The following is a 15,704-nucleotide window of genomic DNA, read 5'->3' on the forward strand; positions in this document are numbered from 1 at the left end:
TTAAAGCAGCCTGAAACGATAGGTAACATGAGAAGTTTTTATTATTAATCATTAGGTCAGACAGTTTTAAAACCTGGTGTCTGAGACGGGCAGCATTTAAAAAGTGCAACTTTAACTCAGACCGATTTTTACATGGTTTTCTAGGTCAATTAAAAATACGTAAGCTAAGTCAAATAATTAAGAAATAGCTAAAGTACACAATTTGGAAAAATAGGTTATGTCAAAATGTATAGATATATTTTAAGTAACTCAGACAATTTCTTGAAAATAGATTTCTAAAACTAAACTACATGTCTAAGTCAGAACATTAAAAGGTATTTACTGTATGTTATGCCGTTTAAAATGTTGGTACCTACGTTAGTCTGACCAATTAACACCTTTCAGATCATTAGGAGCCATCAGATTATTTTAAATACTTTTGTATTCAATTTAGACTATCTAAAAAATATATTTTGCAATTAAACAAAAATGGTTTGCCTCTGTTAGAATTAAAAAGAAAACACATTTATATATTTGTGTGCATTAAAAAGCACATGGCATGTCATAAATTTCTGAAGTGTTTAGGGGTGAAATGGATCTTCAGTTTGCTTACAGTCGAGTCTACAGAAATGATTTCTACACACATGAGCCATCAAACATCGCACGATGTTACCTGACTAAGTAGAGGGTACAGTTTTTTCAACTTTTCTGGAAATTGGAACAGTTACAGACGTTTGGGGGAAAAACCCTTGTCTAACACAATTTTAAAAAACTTCATTGAATAACTCATGCAATGTTTTTCACTGCATATCTAGCTCATAAAAATTTTAAAACCTCAGTTTTGACTTATAAGTTTCAAAACCATTTAGCAAATCAAATAAAACTGTAGCTGTCAAATTTGAATATGGGCTGGGTTTTAGGTGATATTAAGAAATGGTTAATTAATTCAACTAGTTAATTAATTAATTTTGTTAGGTGTGAACTGTCAGAATATCACTTCATATTCTCACTCCCCCTCCGATAAAAAACAAGGCAAAGTGTTACTAATTGTTAAGTGTGGTGATGAATTTGTGGGGAGATTCTGTACCTTTTTACATACTTTTCTGTATGTTTAAAAAGTTATAAAGAAAAATGAAATATATACCTGTTACGTTAAGAACATGAGCAGAACAATTAAAAGGAGACAACTGGTAAATAATTGTCTAACATTCAGTAATGAAAAGGAAGTAACTGAACTCTAGAGTTTAACTTAATTTAAAAAATTACAACCTGAAGTTTTTAGTTCCTAGTTAGAAGAAAAAGCTGTGGAAATTCATTTCGTTGTGTGTGTTTGTTATCTCACACACAGCTGAGAATAAATGATACCTAGAATAGAAGTTGTTTTTGGTTTTTGTTTTTTAGCTTTAAACCCAAATTGTCACATCTTTATTTAAGGAAAAAGCTGTGGAAATTGGTTGTAAAGTGGTGTGTATATTCACACAACTCGAAATTAAGCACACCTAAAGTCATTCAAAAAATTTAAACAGGCATTTTTTGCATCCTAGTTTGAGGGGAAAACTGGAAATTGGTTGGTGGTGAGGGGGTTATTTTGGCTGCCTGTACAGCGTACTAAAACAGGTCTGTGCGGCACTCAGGTAAATATGTCACAGCTAAATAGGAATTTCAGGAGGATGTGCAGTGACAAAACATACCGAAAGTCCTAAGGGCCAAAAGGGACCTAAAAGTCCTTCAACCCAACACCCCCAACTGTGACAAACCCCTTTGTCCGCCTGCCTTGAGCATGTTCTGGGGTGGCAGTGGGATATGCCAGCAGCACATTCCAGCAGCCGTGCCCCCACCTTCTGTACTATACCAAAAGCGTCTCTGCCTGTGCTAACCCCAGCCGTGTCTTCATCTTGTGTCTTGTGGCCCTAGCTCCAGCTCTGACCCTTAGGGTCTCTGACACAGGAAGCCTCTTCTACACGATGACCCCACACCTTCTTGTCCGCGGAGCTTGCTTCAGCTCAGCTGTCAGCTCAGACCAGCTCAGACATTGAAGTTCAGTTTCTCGACTCTGAATGAAATCTAGTTTTTGTGTCCCTTTTTGAAGTTTAGCACCGAGAACTGAACAAAATTCTACTTGTGTTCTTGTTTTGTTGATATTAGCGAAACTAATTGTTAAAAACCCTGGAGTTTGATTTCTAGCCTGTCAGCAAAAATCAAACAGTTCTTGGGATTTTTCCTTCGTTCCGTTCTGGCCTCAGTTTTGGATGCCCAGTCAGGGTCGTGTCTTAGGGCAGCATGAGATAAAGGACAGAGCATCAGACTCGAGTCTGGGGGTTGAGGGCCAAGTCTCACTCAGGCTGACTCAGAATGTGCGTTTAGGCAAGCTTTTACTCTTTCTGGACATCTTGTGCCTTACTTGTAAATTGAGGGGTGTGAGTTGGATGTTTCCTAGGGGCCCTAAGAATTCCACAATACTTTCTAAATTCTGTTTTGATACATCGTTTCTCCTGACCAAGGCACACAGCCTCAGCTTTGCATCTGCAAAGGAGAAATGCATGGTCAACAGCCCTGCCGTGCCTCTTAGTCCAGTGGTACTTGCAGAAATCCTTGGAAGTAACCCCCATGCTGTGCAAAAATGATTTTGACATTGTATCAGCCAGGGGCAGGTTTTAAGGCAGCACCTCATTCAAGCAGTTACAGGCAGCTTGGCTCTGAGAATCTGAAGTGAATTTACAAAGTTAAATAATCAATAAAAAATATGTAGTCTAAAATGAATGGAAAGTAGATGCCGAGTTGCTGTCCCCATCCGATGAGGTGCTGTGTGACTCGTGTGATCTCCTGCAACGATCTGATAGAGGGCTTGGAGCTACTTTGTTAGTGTTTACTTCCTGATCTAGTTTCTGCTCTAAAATAATGCATAATTTATAAATGGAAGCTAGAGTTAATTGGTCTTAGATTAGTTCGAAACTAACACATTATTTTTAATAAAACGTGGTGTGCTTTAGGGGGAAAAAAAAGAAACTAGGGATTAGTTATGTTTATAAGAAACCTGAGGTCCTTTTTCAGTCGTGACTGTAATATCAGCTAAGATTTATTGAGTGTTTACTACACGCTTGGCACTGGGCTAAGCCCTTTCCAAACACACGGCCTCATTCTATCCTCACGGAGCCCTGTCAAATAGGCTTTGTTTTTCTCATGATACGGATCAAGGAAACTGAGGTTTAGAGGAGTTTGGAAACGTGCCCAGTGACACCCACCTCGCTGGGATGGGAATGCGGGCCCTTGCGGACCTGGGGGGGCCACAGCACTTAGCAGGCCTGGCTGCCTTTCCGGGGCTTGTGCTGCAGGTCCTGGAAAGGTCAAGGACCTGTTGTTTCTTACAATAGGATGGCATCTCACTTCAGAGCCATACACTGTTCATTTTAACTTGCATTTTAAAGGTTATAAGTTTTAGTCCAGGCTGAGTCTGTTGGAAAATTAGTTCTCTGCCTTTAGAATCCAAGTATGAAATCATTGTATATTTCTCTTTAGATCTATTTGCTTTTCTGCTTCTAAAGATTCCATTTGAGCAGTGAGGCTTACTCGAGAATAAGGGTACTTTGTTGGATAAAAGTGAAGCAAACTTTTATTTTGGCAGTAACGGAAATAAAGTAAATATCACTATAGCATAGACCTGTATTTCCAACTCATTTTACTCAACTTTTCCAGACGTCCTGAGTAAACACAGATGGGTTTCCACTTATTTTTTCAGTTTTATGTAGAAAGTTCTTTAGACTATAAATTCCACATGCCACTTGGAGTTTTCAGTATTTGCTTGATTGTATGCCATTGGCAGGTCAGAAACCTAGATTTAGACGTTATAAAGATTTAGAAGGTGATGATGTGGAGTAACGGATTTTCATTTGGCTGTATTTTGGGTTTTCCTGATGGAAATTCTAAATGTTTTAATTCAGATCTTGACAGAATCTTCTGGAATTTGGTGGCGGGGGGGATTTTGAAAGCCTTCTGTTTTTAACTGGCAAAATTGGGTGGGGAGGGGGTTCTTAAAACAGATGACCTTCTGAGTTCGATTCCCCACGTGGTGCGGTGGCAGCTGCCTGGTAATTCCCTGGTCATTCCCTGCATTGTTAATAAAATCACAGAGGCTGGAAAGAGGCCTGAACACCTGGGTCTGTCCCTGTCCCAGCCATTAACAAGCTCTGGGACTCCAGGGAAGTGGATTTACACATTCTGAAGCTTGTTTTTCTTATTAGTAAAAATAAAGTCTAGCTCGTGATTCCGATTTCACCTCTTATCAACCAGTAATTGTAGAAACCAGAAGATCAGGGCGTGTGCTTGGTTAACGATCCGGGATGCAAGCACGGTTTGCAGTGATACTTTGTTCAAAGCTTAGATGCCAAGGAGCCGCTGCAGGCGGCAATGTGCACGCCGAGATACCGAAGTCAGGGGTCTGCCTGGTGTCTTGCTTTACGAATAAAAACACTCCGGTGATTTCTTGCTGAAAATGTTAAGCTTTTAGAAAATAAAAACATTTTCTTTTCTTTTTAAAGTAAAAGGTAATTAAATCAGACTTCCATTTGATACTGTCTTCTCTGTTAGCATCTTCTAGCACTGTAGTTCTGACGGTGCATATACAAATACGGTTCTCCTTCGCTCCCCTAGCAGATTGTGGAGAGGGTGAAGAAGACTTTCAGCTTTCTCTAATGTCAGCTAATTGGATTTTTACATGGAGGAATGTTTGTTTGATTACATTTTTTATTGCTGTCATTGTTTAATAATGTTTTGGCCCTGATAGACCAGTTTAATTTACACTATTAATTTTTAAATAAGGAAGTTATGTTTTATTTTCTAAATTTACTGCTAAGCATAAAACAGTCAACACAGTGGACTTTTGAAATTCACCACTAATTATTTCAGTGATCAATACTGTAAAAAAAAAAAAAAACAAAACCAGACCTTGTTGTGTAGATTATCTATCATTAGTAAGTGTCTGTTCAGAAGAGAGTTCCCCGTGGATCTAAAAAAGAACCTTCAGTTTTAAATTGAAACTTAATCCTCTGGCTGCCGTGGCTTTTTCCTGCTACTCCTTAAAAAAATCTCTCTCCCTATCTGTTTGGTTTTGTTTACTTGCTTTTATAATAAATAGCTTTAGGAATAACTGTGTGCTTTCCAGACTAACAGTAACATATGCCAAGCAAAGGGGAAGCATTTTCCTTCACCACCTGTGTCTCTCTCCCGGGGAGAGTGGTTTCCCGGCTCGCTCACGGCCACGGAGAAAGCCGTGTCTGCGGTAGTGAACTTGTAGAGACCATGCACGTGTGGGCACGCAGTGTTATCAGAATGCAGCCATTGACACTTTCTGCGGGTCATTCATTTTCTAAGTTTGCCGCATTTGCCAGACCTATTTACGTGTTAAACTATAGATTTATTTGTCATGGTAAAATTACATGTCAGCTTTGCTCTCTTGTTTTATCTTCCTAAAGGAAACTTAGAATATTATATGTGGTATTTGATATGTATGAAACAGATTAGCATTCCATTTTAGTGCAGCTAGAGCAAGTGTGTTTTATTTGTTTCTATTGTTTTAATTTTTATAACTATTGTTTGTTTTCTATCCTTTCCAAAACAACAATCACAGTAAATAAAAATAAAAAACATGTTGTAACGTAAAAAAAAAAAGAAAGAATCATGGGGGGGAGAGTTTTTAAATGCCTTGGTTAATGGGTCTTTATTTTTAGTCAACTTTAGAGGTATTTAAAATCTCAGTGTTCTCTCAACTGACCATACCTTATCTGTCTGTCTGTCCCCATCATGCTTTCTTTTCGCTGTCCCTAACTGGATGGGACTCATGGACACAACATATCTCTTCAGGAGCTGGATGAGGTATAGTGTTTTGAATATATTTTTGTCTGATCATAAACTGATGCCTGTTCTTCTAAAGTCTTTGGTCATATATGAAATGCCGACAGGGCTTACCCGTACTTCAGCGTTTGCTTTGATTCCTTGTAATTACTGTGTCTAACAGTTCGTCACTTAGGGTTCATTGACTGTATTTCCACACAGGTGAGTGGGCGACTTCGGGACGGGTTTGGGAACGTCCCTCACTGCCCTTGGGGGAGCAGCTCCCCCTGGAAGTAGCGCAGGGCGAACGTTCCCTCGAGTGTAACGGAAGCCAGGCTGTCCCTGGGCTGTGTGTGTAAGTGCCTCGATTTCCCAGAGAGGTGTCGCCAGGTGGCCCAGGTGGAGCGTGAAGGTGGCGCTGTCTGCCGCAGGCCCCAAGGGGGTGGGCGGAAGGCCACCCCGCCTGTGAGGGGTCTTCAGGGCCCCTGCTAGGGACGAAGCAGGGACCCTCCACGCCACCTGAGCTAATCATTGCACTGTCCCCGCTCTGCCCCCTGCCTCGCAGCACCTTTGGGCATTTTCATCACTTATTAGCGATTCATCCAGAAGATGGAGCAAGTCCATGTTCATAGCACTTTATTCCAGTAGCGCCGATGCGAGAGTTGAGGGAAAAGGAGATCGAACTGTGATGGTTAATTTTGTATGTTTCTCCTTCAGCGGTGAAGGGGTAAAAATATTTTTCCCGAGTAATTTTAAGGAGTAATCGTGGGGGGAGCGTTGTTTGTTTTGGTTTGATTTGATTTAGAAGTATGGCGGTGAGGTGGGATTGGGGGGCTGTCTTCAAAACTAGTAGATAAGATCTACCTGTAAGTTGTAGAAACCTCAGCCGGCTGCTGATAGCAGAGAGACGGGGACAAGGGGACCGTCTGTACCGGTTAAGCCAGTCGCCTGGCGCTTCTCGGTCCCCACACGTGTGTGGTCCGCCTGGGAGGCGGCGGCGCGGTGGCCCCTGACGGCGCCCGTGGGAAAGGCCCGGCGCAGAACTGTGGACGAGGTGGTGCCCCCCTCTCTTTCTTTTTTCTTTTTCTTCCCTTCCTTCCGTCCGTCCTTCCGTCCGTCCTTCCTTCCTTCCTTCCTTCCTTCCTTCCTTCCTTCCTTCCTTCCTTCCTTCTCTCTCTCTCTTTTTTTTTTTTTTTTTTTTTTTTAGAAAAAATAGCTCCCTCGTCTTGTCTGTACCTAGAAATTTTCTGAAGTGAGACACAAGGGACTGTAAACAGCGATAGCTCCCAGGAGGGTCTGGGTTGGAAGGGAAGCGTCCTCTGTGTTGTGCACTTTTTTCTTAGATTGGATACATATTTTTAAATCACGTGCATGTATTACTTTTGTCATTAAAAACAATTAGTATTTCCAAACGAACCCTGAGCCAGTAGCTCAACGGGCCAGGTACTGTGGCCATGACTGAGTGCGGGGCCCCGGGCCAGCACCGGCCTGGGCCCTGGGGGGCTGATATGCCACTTCAGCCCCCACACTGCAGAGCTGAGCATCTCCAGGGTGCAGCGGACGCGGCGGCGTTGCTCACCGAGTCAAAAGGCACGAGGGCCGGGGGCTTCGAGGGCCTCGTGGAGTAGGTGCGACTCCCCCCGAACAGTTTGGAAGTGTGGCCCCAAAAAGGGAGTGTTTGGTGGGGGAAGAGAGTGGACAATAGCGCCCCCTTAGGCTGGAGAACCATTTGAATACTTTACACACGAGGGGCGTGCCGCAGCCGTGCCTGCCGCGGGGTCCGCAGTGTGACCGCATCCTCCTGGGCAGCAGGTGCCCCAAGCCGGCCGGCCGGCCCTGGAGGGGCCAGCAGACCTCGCCTTGTCCCTGTTCCTAGCCTCTGGGCGTTTAAGGGGGTCTCCTCATGCTGTTAGCCGAGACCCCGCGTGGGGAGCCGCTCTGTCCACCACACGCCCCATTCCACGTGCCATTGGAATCCCCGGGACCCTGGTCCTGGCTTCCGTCCTGGTCTGCACAGCCACTCACCCCTGAGGAGTTCACTGGCCCCTCCTGTCCTTTGCCCAGAACCATTCTATGTTTTATGAATTAGCTTCCAGATTTGTATATGGCAGACTTTATTTACTCCTCATTCATTCGTCCTGACCATTTATTTTGACCCATTCAGCTCATGGCGGCCGTGTGTTTGTCACCGAGTGCCTGTCCTGAGCCACGAGCTGGGCGCTGTGGGTGCTGGTGGCGGGGCCTCGCTTGGCCAGGGCTGCAGGAGGGCTTCCCCTCTGTGCCCCTGGGAATGGGGAAAGTGACCGCCCACTCCTGGCGAGGCCTGAGCCAACACCGCAGTCGCTCCCTGGGAGTGTGTCATTCTCCTCTCTAGACCAACCCGAGGGTCTGCGTCCTGGGAACCAGCCTGCATTCTCCCAGAGGTGCTGCATCGCTCACCGCCAGTCACCCGCCACAGAAGCGACCGGCCCTCTCCTCCCTCCCTGTCCAGTCTAGTCCCCTCCTAGGGCAGTCATCTCCCAGGTCGTTGCTCTTTTAAAAGCCAAAATAGGAAGGATTAAAAAAATCACAAGGAATAAATGTCGAGCTCCCAAACCACGTGGCTTGGAGAGGGGAGGGCGAAGCAGTGGGGACACGGTGGGCCATGGGCCGGGCTCACGGGTCCCTCCGCCGCGGGTCGCTTCGGGAGAGTCTCACATCCATGATTTTGAAGCGAGGAGCATCCCCTCTGCAGGCCTGAAGTTGACACCGGAAAGGTCAGGTCAGGGAGGGTGGCCTCGGCAGCACGAGCAGCTGTCGCTCCCTACCTGCTTTTTCTAAGGGTGTCCGATCCCGGTCGAGAAAACAGGAGAATCCGCTAAACTAGCAGCCTTTGCCTCTGGGTGGTGCAGTCTCAGATTTTTTTATTTCTATATTTTTTGCACATTTAAGAGATGTCTCTTTTGGACATTGTTTCATAATCAAAAAAAGTCAACACTTTTAAAGCTGTCACAGATTTACAAAACTGTAGTGCTGACATCCCTGATTCTTTTTACCCACTTGTCATACACACAGTAAATGAATGAAGTCAATAAAATGTCATAAACATTTGTTCACTCCCTCCAGAAACTGAGATTTCTTAAGCCTCATTGTTGATTAGTGAGGTCATCGAGCCTTCTGAGCCCAGTGAGTTATGCTTTGTGGTCTGACTTCGTCATTCATGCTCCTAGATCGTCCCACGTGGAGGCGAGAGTCACCAGGCTGTCATTTTCAGCGTCCCTTCTGGACTGTGAAAATGTTCATTGCCACAGACGGTCCAGAGTTGCCAGCGCTGTTTCTGATTGGCAGTGCGTTACGGCTGAACATCGTTTATTTTTTTAGATGGGGGACGTGTCTGACTTTTCTAATCTCTACGGAAGCTTTGCCACTTTCTTAGTCATACAGTTCACTAAATCAACCTTCTCATAAAGGCAGGGTTTTATGAGAAGGCTGTATATTCGGAACAGCAAGATTTATGAGAGAAAGAGGGATGGGGGAGGGACCAAGGGAGGGAAGGAGAGACAGAGACAGAGCGAGAGTCCCTTCTGTATAGCAAGACCATACTGACTGGTGCTCTTCAGAGGCATGTCTGTCAGCGTCTGAAGTGGATCAAGGGCAAAAGATAACTTTAGTGAAACCAGCAAGAAGCTTTCTAGGTGTGCTGTTCTGAGCATCTGTTAGAATTTTCCTGCGCTGATGAAATTGAGTTAGATGACTTGGGGTTAGGGCACTGTACCCCCATAGTTCTTGGAGGACAGAGCTACAAATGAAAGAGACAAGAATTCTTAATTCTTCTAACTACAATTTTTTTATTAAAAAATTTCTCTTATTTTAAGAAATATGGAAATATAGTTTTTTTGACTTTAGAAGCACAAGTTCATTTAAGAAAGGCTTTAAGGAGCAATATATTTGGAGGGAGGACTAAGTTGAAATTCAGCAAAGATAAGTAAAGAAAATTAAAAATCTGGCAGCTTTTAATTTCAAGGTCTGTATTGACTAGGATGGCAACTTGAAAACATACATCCTGGATCTTAAAAAAATGAGAAAACATGTTTTTAAATGGGAAGTGAGATTTCTGAAGTTGAAAGGGTGATTGTTTTACACTTAAAATGTAATTTTTATGTTCATAGTTGTTCCCATTTAAATAATTGACATTTCTCTTCAATTATGTTTTCCCTTCCCAAAAATAGTCTTCTTTAAAAATACATAGTACATACTGTGATACATATTACAAATCCACACCGATGAAGCAGATGACACGTGTCTTCTGAGCTGGGTTGCTTTTCTCTATCCTGACGAGCTACATCATAAGGGAGACAAATCATTCCCTCTCTAAAGTTTGCAGTCCCAAGGGATCAGCCGTTCTGTCTTATCGGCCAGATCTCAATCCGGTATGTGGGGAAACCAGATGGGCTGGTCCCTGTCCCCTCCCATGGGGGCAGGTGCTTACCAGAGGGTGTTCTCCCCGATTTTGGTTCATGTGTGCTTTTTCTGGGGTGGGGGCACATCTATTGTATAAAATCAAGCACGGCTTAGAAGAGTCGAGTTCATTTCAATTGGCTTTTCAAAATACGTGATTTAAAATTTCTCATTTGTTTCAGATAAATTGATACTAATTACTACGCACATGAATTTAGATAAATACCATCTCTATACATCTTTTTTAGTTTAATGTATATTTGTAAAAAGTAAAAACAGTGCAAAATAAGGTCGTGAGTTTAAAAACTATACATAAAACATTATTATTATTACTCTGTTGAAATGCAGTGGAGTCATAAAGCGTAGTGGGTTAGATAACAAACTGGCAGAGTGGAAACACTGCATCCTGTCAGAAGGCACTTAGCAGCTTTAGGTTTTGCTTTGTATAAACAGCTGGAGGTTCAGGTTCAAGTTCTGCCCCAGGCAGCAGCTCTGTCCAGCACCTGCCATGTAGCTGGCAGATGCTGGGAGCTGGACGTGTGCTTTGTTCCCTGTGCCTTGGTCAGTGTGCCCTCCACAAAGTCACACCTCTTGGTGACTTGGGAGCAGGACCTTTGAGGAGTGAACAGCTCTGCCTCTCCTTGTCTGTGCCTGCCGTGTGTGAATGAGGTCTGTACCTCGTCCCTACAGCCGCATGCAGTCAGCGAGGGAGGCTGCGCCCTGTTGACACTATGTGGTGAGGAGTGGGTGTGGACTGTGGACCATGGTTCGTGTTGTAGTTCTAATCTGAGGGCCTGTTGTTCTGATTTGTCTTCTTAGCAAGTTGCAGTTGTGTTTCTGGGGCCTACCAAAGCGATTGGCAGCTTGTGGAGCGGATGGGCTTCTGGACTCGGCCAACCCAGGTTTTAATCTGTCTCTAATAACTTTGTGACCTTGGGCAAGGCACTTAATTTTTCTGAGTTTTACTTTCCTCATTTATAGATTGGAATAATAGTTTCTAGCTCACCTAGCTTTTGTGAGGATTAAAATCATAAAAAATGTAAAGTTAGTGAACTCTTCAAGCAGGTGGCGGTGATTGAGAATGAGCACTTCAGGGGCTCAGAGCCCCAGACAGTGCAGGTTGGCTGGCACCCCGCTCTGTTTGAGAAAGGAGGGGAAGCCTGTCGAGCCCACGTGGCGATGGACTTGATCACCACCTGCAGGTGGGTGGTCTTGCAAGACGTGCTCCCCGAATCCAGGGAATGCCCTGAGGAGTGGGGGCAGGACCACAGCAGGGGCACCAGGGGGAGCAGCGCAGGACCCCGGTTGCCTCTAAGACTTTGCCGTAGCCTCCGTGTTCAGAATTTAGGGCATGTTACTCGAAGATTTCCTTTAATTTAGGTTTCTTCTTAAGTGATATTTTTTCCCCTTCATTTGTAGATTAAAAATTTTTGCCTCGTTCCTTTATTGTTAGAAAAGCAGGCGTGTGCTGCATGGATGCAGAAGTAAACTTAGGTAAATGCAGGGAATGGGGGAGCAATGTGAATTCCTGGGTTTGCAGGGTGATTTAGCAAATTTACAAAGTATCCCCTGTAAGAGGCTTTCATGTGCTGTTTTCCATTGTTTTTTGATCATCATTCGGATCTTTTAAAACTGGCAGTTGTACATTCAGAGCTGTGGCGGGCCCCTCCACACTCTGGACCCCTGCTCGCTGCCTCCAGTGAGCATAATGGAGCACAGCATAATGGAGCCCCAGACCACGCGCCCCGCCCCATCCAAGGCAGTGTGTTATGCAGGTAAAATAAACAAGAACCACGGTGTCATTTCAAAATAAGTGAAACTGTCGCCTGCGGATATTTCACCGAAGAAAGGAAATGACAGTGCAAGATCACAGCAGGATTCTCAGGCTCGCCTTTGCCCGATGGGGGGAATTTACTGACCGGTTAAGCTGTTCTGTCCCACATTTTAGCGCATGGTTAATGGTCCTGTGACTCAGTTAACTGGCTCAGCCCTGTTTCCAAACTAAGCTAAATGTGTGTAAGTAAACCCTGCCGCTATTGAGAACTGTGCATTTCATTTGTCGCTGGCATTTTTTTCTTAACGTTTGTCTGACCATGTTAACGCCATACTGTCATCGTGCTAGGAGGTCTTTCTCTTAAGGGTCTTTTGTTGGCTTTTTCATTACATTTATGTAGCCAGATCAAGTCAAGTTCATGTTCACTAATATGTCCAAGGAAATGAAGAACTGGTGCACGAGAAGACAGGAAACCAGCTCCGAATCTCAGCAGCGTCAGAGCAAGTTTGTGTCGCAGGCGCCTCCGCCTCCGTCTCTGTCTCAGGGAGCGACACTCGGGAGGGGCTCAGTGTGTGCTTATCTGACGCGAGTTCGGATAATTTTTGTGATGTCCCTTTCTTTCCCTGTAGCTCGCTGACGACCGCATGGCTCTGGTGTCGGGCATTAGCTTAGACCCAGAAGCAGCAATCGGCGTGACAAAACGGTCACCTCCTAAATGGGTGGATGCAGTGGATGAAGTAAGTTGGATGTTAGTTTCACACTATCTGATTTATTTCAGTAATTATGACACTAACGTATTTGAAGCTATTCTCCATAATAACTGGGCTACCCCTGAATGCACGACCCAGGAAAAACTTTAGCTTTTCTTTTGATTTACTCAGTGTGCACACAAGCGGAGTGAGTGTGTGCACGCGCATTAGTGCTTTGTCTTAGTGGTAGCTACCTGAACCTTAGAAAGAAATTGAAGAACTATATAGCAAGGAAGAGTGGTATTTGAGTTAAAAGTTGCTCACGTCAGCCAGCCTGCAGGCCTGCCGAGGCTTGGACCTGCACTGCGCGTGCAGCTGGTCCTCCTGGAGGCCGGCAGGTGCCAGGCAGGCATCAGCAGAGCTGTGGTGGTGTCGTTTGTTTAGATCCAATACGATGTGGGCCGGATTAAACAGAAGATGAAAGAATTGGCCAGCCTTCACGACCAGCATCTGAACAGACCCACCCTGGATGACAGCAGTGAGCAAGAGCATGCCATCGAAATAACCACCCAGGAGATCACCCAGGTGAGATGGACTCCAGGTGACGTGGGTGTTTACTTCCCAGCCTTCTCACAAGCACCTCAAAGGCCGCACTGTGCCACAACTCCAAACCGGATGGCAAGGCAGCCCTAGAGCTTCACTGCCCAGCCTGAGGCTCCCAGAGGGATTTCAGGAGGCCCTGGGCTCTTCCACGTGTCAGCCACGTGTCTTGGGGAATGGGGACAGTATTCGGTTGATCGATACTACTGTGGATTGGTTTTAAAAATTAAACCTGGAGCTTTAGCCATTTGATTTTAAAATGTACAATTCTATTGTATACTAGCGTTTAAACATTTTTATGTTAAAAATGGCCCTCGTAACTGAAAAGGTTGGGAGCTGTTTCCCGAGACAGTATATTAGTATCCTAAGAAATTTCCTGTAAAAAGCAGTATGACTCGTGTTTAAGCTTTAGTGGTCACATGTTGTGCTTGTGTCTGTCCCCTGGGAGCTGGAGGTGAGAGGGGTGAGGTGTGGAAGGTGCCCTGGGACCTTGGCGTGTTTGAGGCCTGGCTCTCAGCAGTGTGACAATAGCGTGATTCTTGGTTAATCTTGCCTGTAGAGTGGGGGTAATGATCGTAGCACCTGCCTCCTGGGACGGTGGCAGTGGCAGGGACGGGTGAAATGAGAGGGATGCAGGCATAGTGATACATGGCAGCGGGGCACATAATGCGCTGGGGGCCGGTCGCACAGCACGGTGTGTCTGGCGCCTGTTCAGACCTGGCTCGGGCTGCCACGTGTAGACTGAGCCGCGGCTTGCGGTGCTCCGTGCCCCGTTGTGCCAGCCCGTGCAGACAGACTTCGTGCGTCTCCCTGGGCTCGCCGGGGCTCCTCGTGTCCCTGGCTGAGTCCAGCCTGTCGTCAGCTCTTCCACAGGTGCCAGCGGGCGGTGCAGGCGCTGCCCGGCCGGGCCCGCAGGGCCTGCTCGGTGCAGGAGGAGCGGCTGCTGCGCAACGTGGTGGCCTCCCTGGCCCAGGCCCTGCAGGAGCTGTCTGCCGGCTTCCGGCACGCGCAGTCCGGCTACCTGCGACGTGAGTGACCGCCCCGGCCACCCGGCCCTCTCGCTTCTCTCTGGCTGCTAAGGCTCCAGTTCGTGCTGTCCCTGTCCTCGTTGGTTTTCAAGCACCCCTACCCCTCTGCGAAATCGTGCATGACGCAGATGGAGGCTGAGACCAGGAAGCTCACTCTTCAAGTTTCGAGAAATTGGCGCTCAGGCCAGCATTTCAAAGCCTGTAGCTTTCTAGATGTTAGGGGGCTGGGCAGCAGCTAATAAGTAGGTAAAAAGTCGCAATCCCATTAAAGCTTGTGTTTGCATAACAACCAAGGTATCTGAGAGTTGGGGGAACCTTCCTGGGGGTGCAGCTCCACCCCCACACAGGCCTGCCTTTTCTTCCCAAATAGCGCAGAGTCGGGTACAGCTGTGTCTTCATTCTGATTACCTCGTGAACTGGTTTTTTTCTTTGTTGCCATTGTAATCAATAATATCTCCACACACTCCAGAAAAACTAGTTCTCCCTCCAACAACTGGCATATTTTTGTTTTAATGTTATTCTAAAATTTGATTTACGGCCATTTGGAATTCTTACTAGAGATGCTTCTAGAGAAAAATATTGATTTTTAAAAAATGTTTTTAACAGCAGTTAGAGTCAATATTTCTGCTTCACTTAGAGATTCTCAGATGGTTTTAAGCGTCATTTTGTCATTCGCTTGGCATCAAATGAATTGTACACATTTACACTGTCATTTTGTCTTGAACAATCCGAAATGCTCACGTGTCGTTGTACGATTATAATCTTTTACTCCTCCACCTCTGTGGGAGATAGGCTTCTTGTAAAGCTGCTAAGAATATCTCCGTTTTGATTGTTGAGTTTTAACCTAGATTTCCCCTTTTTAATGGTGGAAGAGTGACCAGGATGGCTTACGTGTGCGAGTAAAGTGAATTCCTATCTGTGATAGGCGTGAAGAATCGAGAGGAAAGATCCCAGCATTTTTTTGATACATCAGTGCCACTGATGGACGATGGAGAGGATATTGCTCTCTATGACCGGGTACGTGAAGGCGCCGCGCAGTCTGCTGCACAGTCCCACTCTGCTCTGCCCCCTCCTCGTCACACACCGACTATCTGCAGGCAGCCGGACTGGCGTGGCTTGACCTGCGCGTCACCAAGCCGTCCGTGCAGTGGGCGGAAGGACAGGCCTGGCGGCCGTGCCCCGTCCTCCTTTCCAGAGGGTACAGGGAGGCCTCGGGATCTGCCTTCCAGAACCTTCGGGAACGCAGACTCGGGAAAGACTCGGGGCTGTCCCTGCCGGTGTTGCCAGCCAGCCCCGTGTGGCGGCGCGTCTCAGGTTCTCTCTGTCCCCCGCTTTGGCCAGCAGTGCTTCAGATCCCGCCTGTTTGGGGGA

General features: G+C 45.8%; 1 protein-coding gene across 8 annotated transcripts in view; it reads left to right on the forward strand.

Annotated features, from left to right (window-relative positions):
• STX16 (syntaxin 16) overlaps window positions 1-15,704 on the forward strand; it is a 39,336-nt gene that overhangs the window by 9,563 nt on the left and 14,069 nt on the right. For 7 of the 8 annotated variants that reach the window (XR_005653207.1, XR_005653208.1, XM_039864707.1 and 4 more), the window contains 4 exons: window positions 12,646-12,753; window positions 13,150-13,290; window positions 14,168-14,333; window positions 15,259-15,350. Coding sequence is in view for 6 of the 8 variants with exons in the window: in XM_039864707.1 (XP_039720641.1) it covers window positions 12,646-12,753; window positions 13,150-13,290; window positions 14,168-14,333; window positions 15,259-15,350 (507 nt within the window). In the remaining 2 variants the exon portion in view is untranslated. Of the gene's footprint in view, window positions 1-4,913; window positions 5,848-12,645; window positions 12,754-13,149; window positions 13,291-14,167; window positions 14,334-15,258; window positions 15,351-15,704 lie in introns of those variants that run through there. The other variant, XM_039864708.1, reaches the window with a different exon arrangement.

This window comes from Pteropus medius, unplaced genomic scaffold (assembly GCF_902729225.1).
Source record: "Pteropus medius unplaced genomic scaffold, Ma_sr-lr_union100, whole genome shotgun sequence".
NCBI classification, from domain to species: Eukaryota; Metazoa; Chordata; class Mammalia; order Chiroptera; family Pteropodidae; genus Pteropus; species Pteropus medius.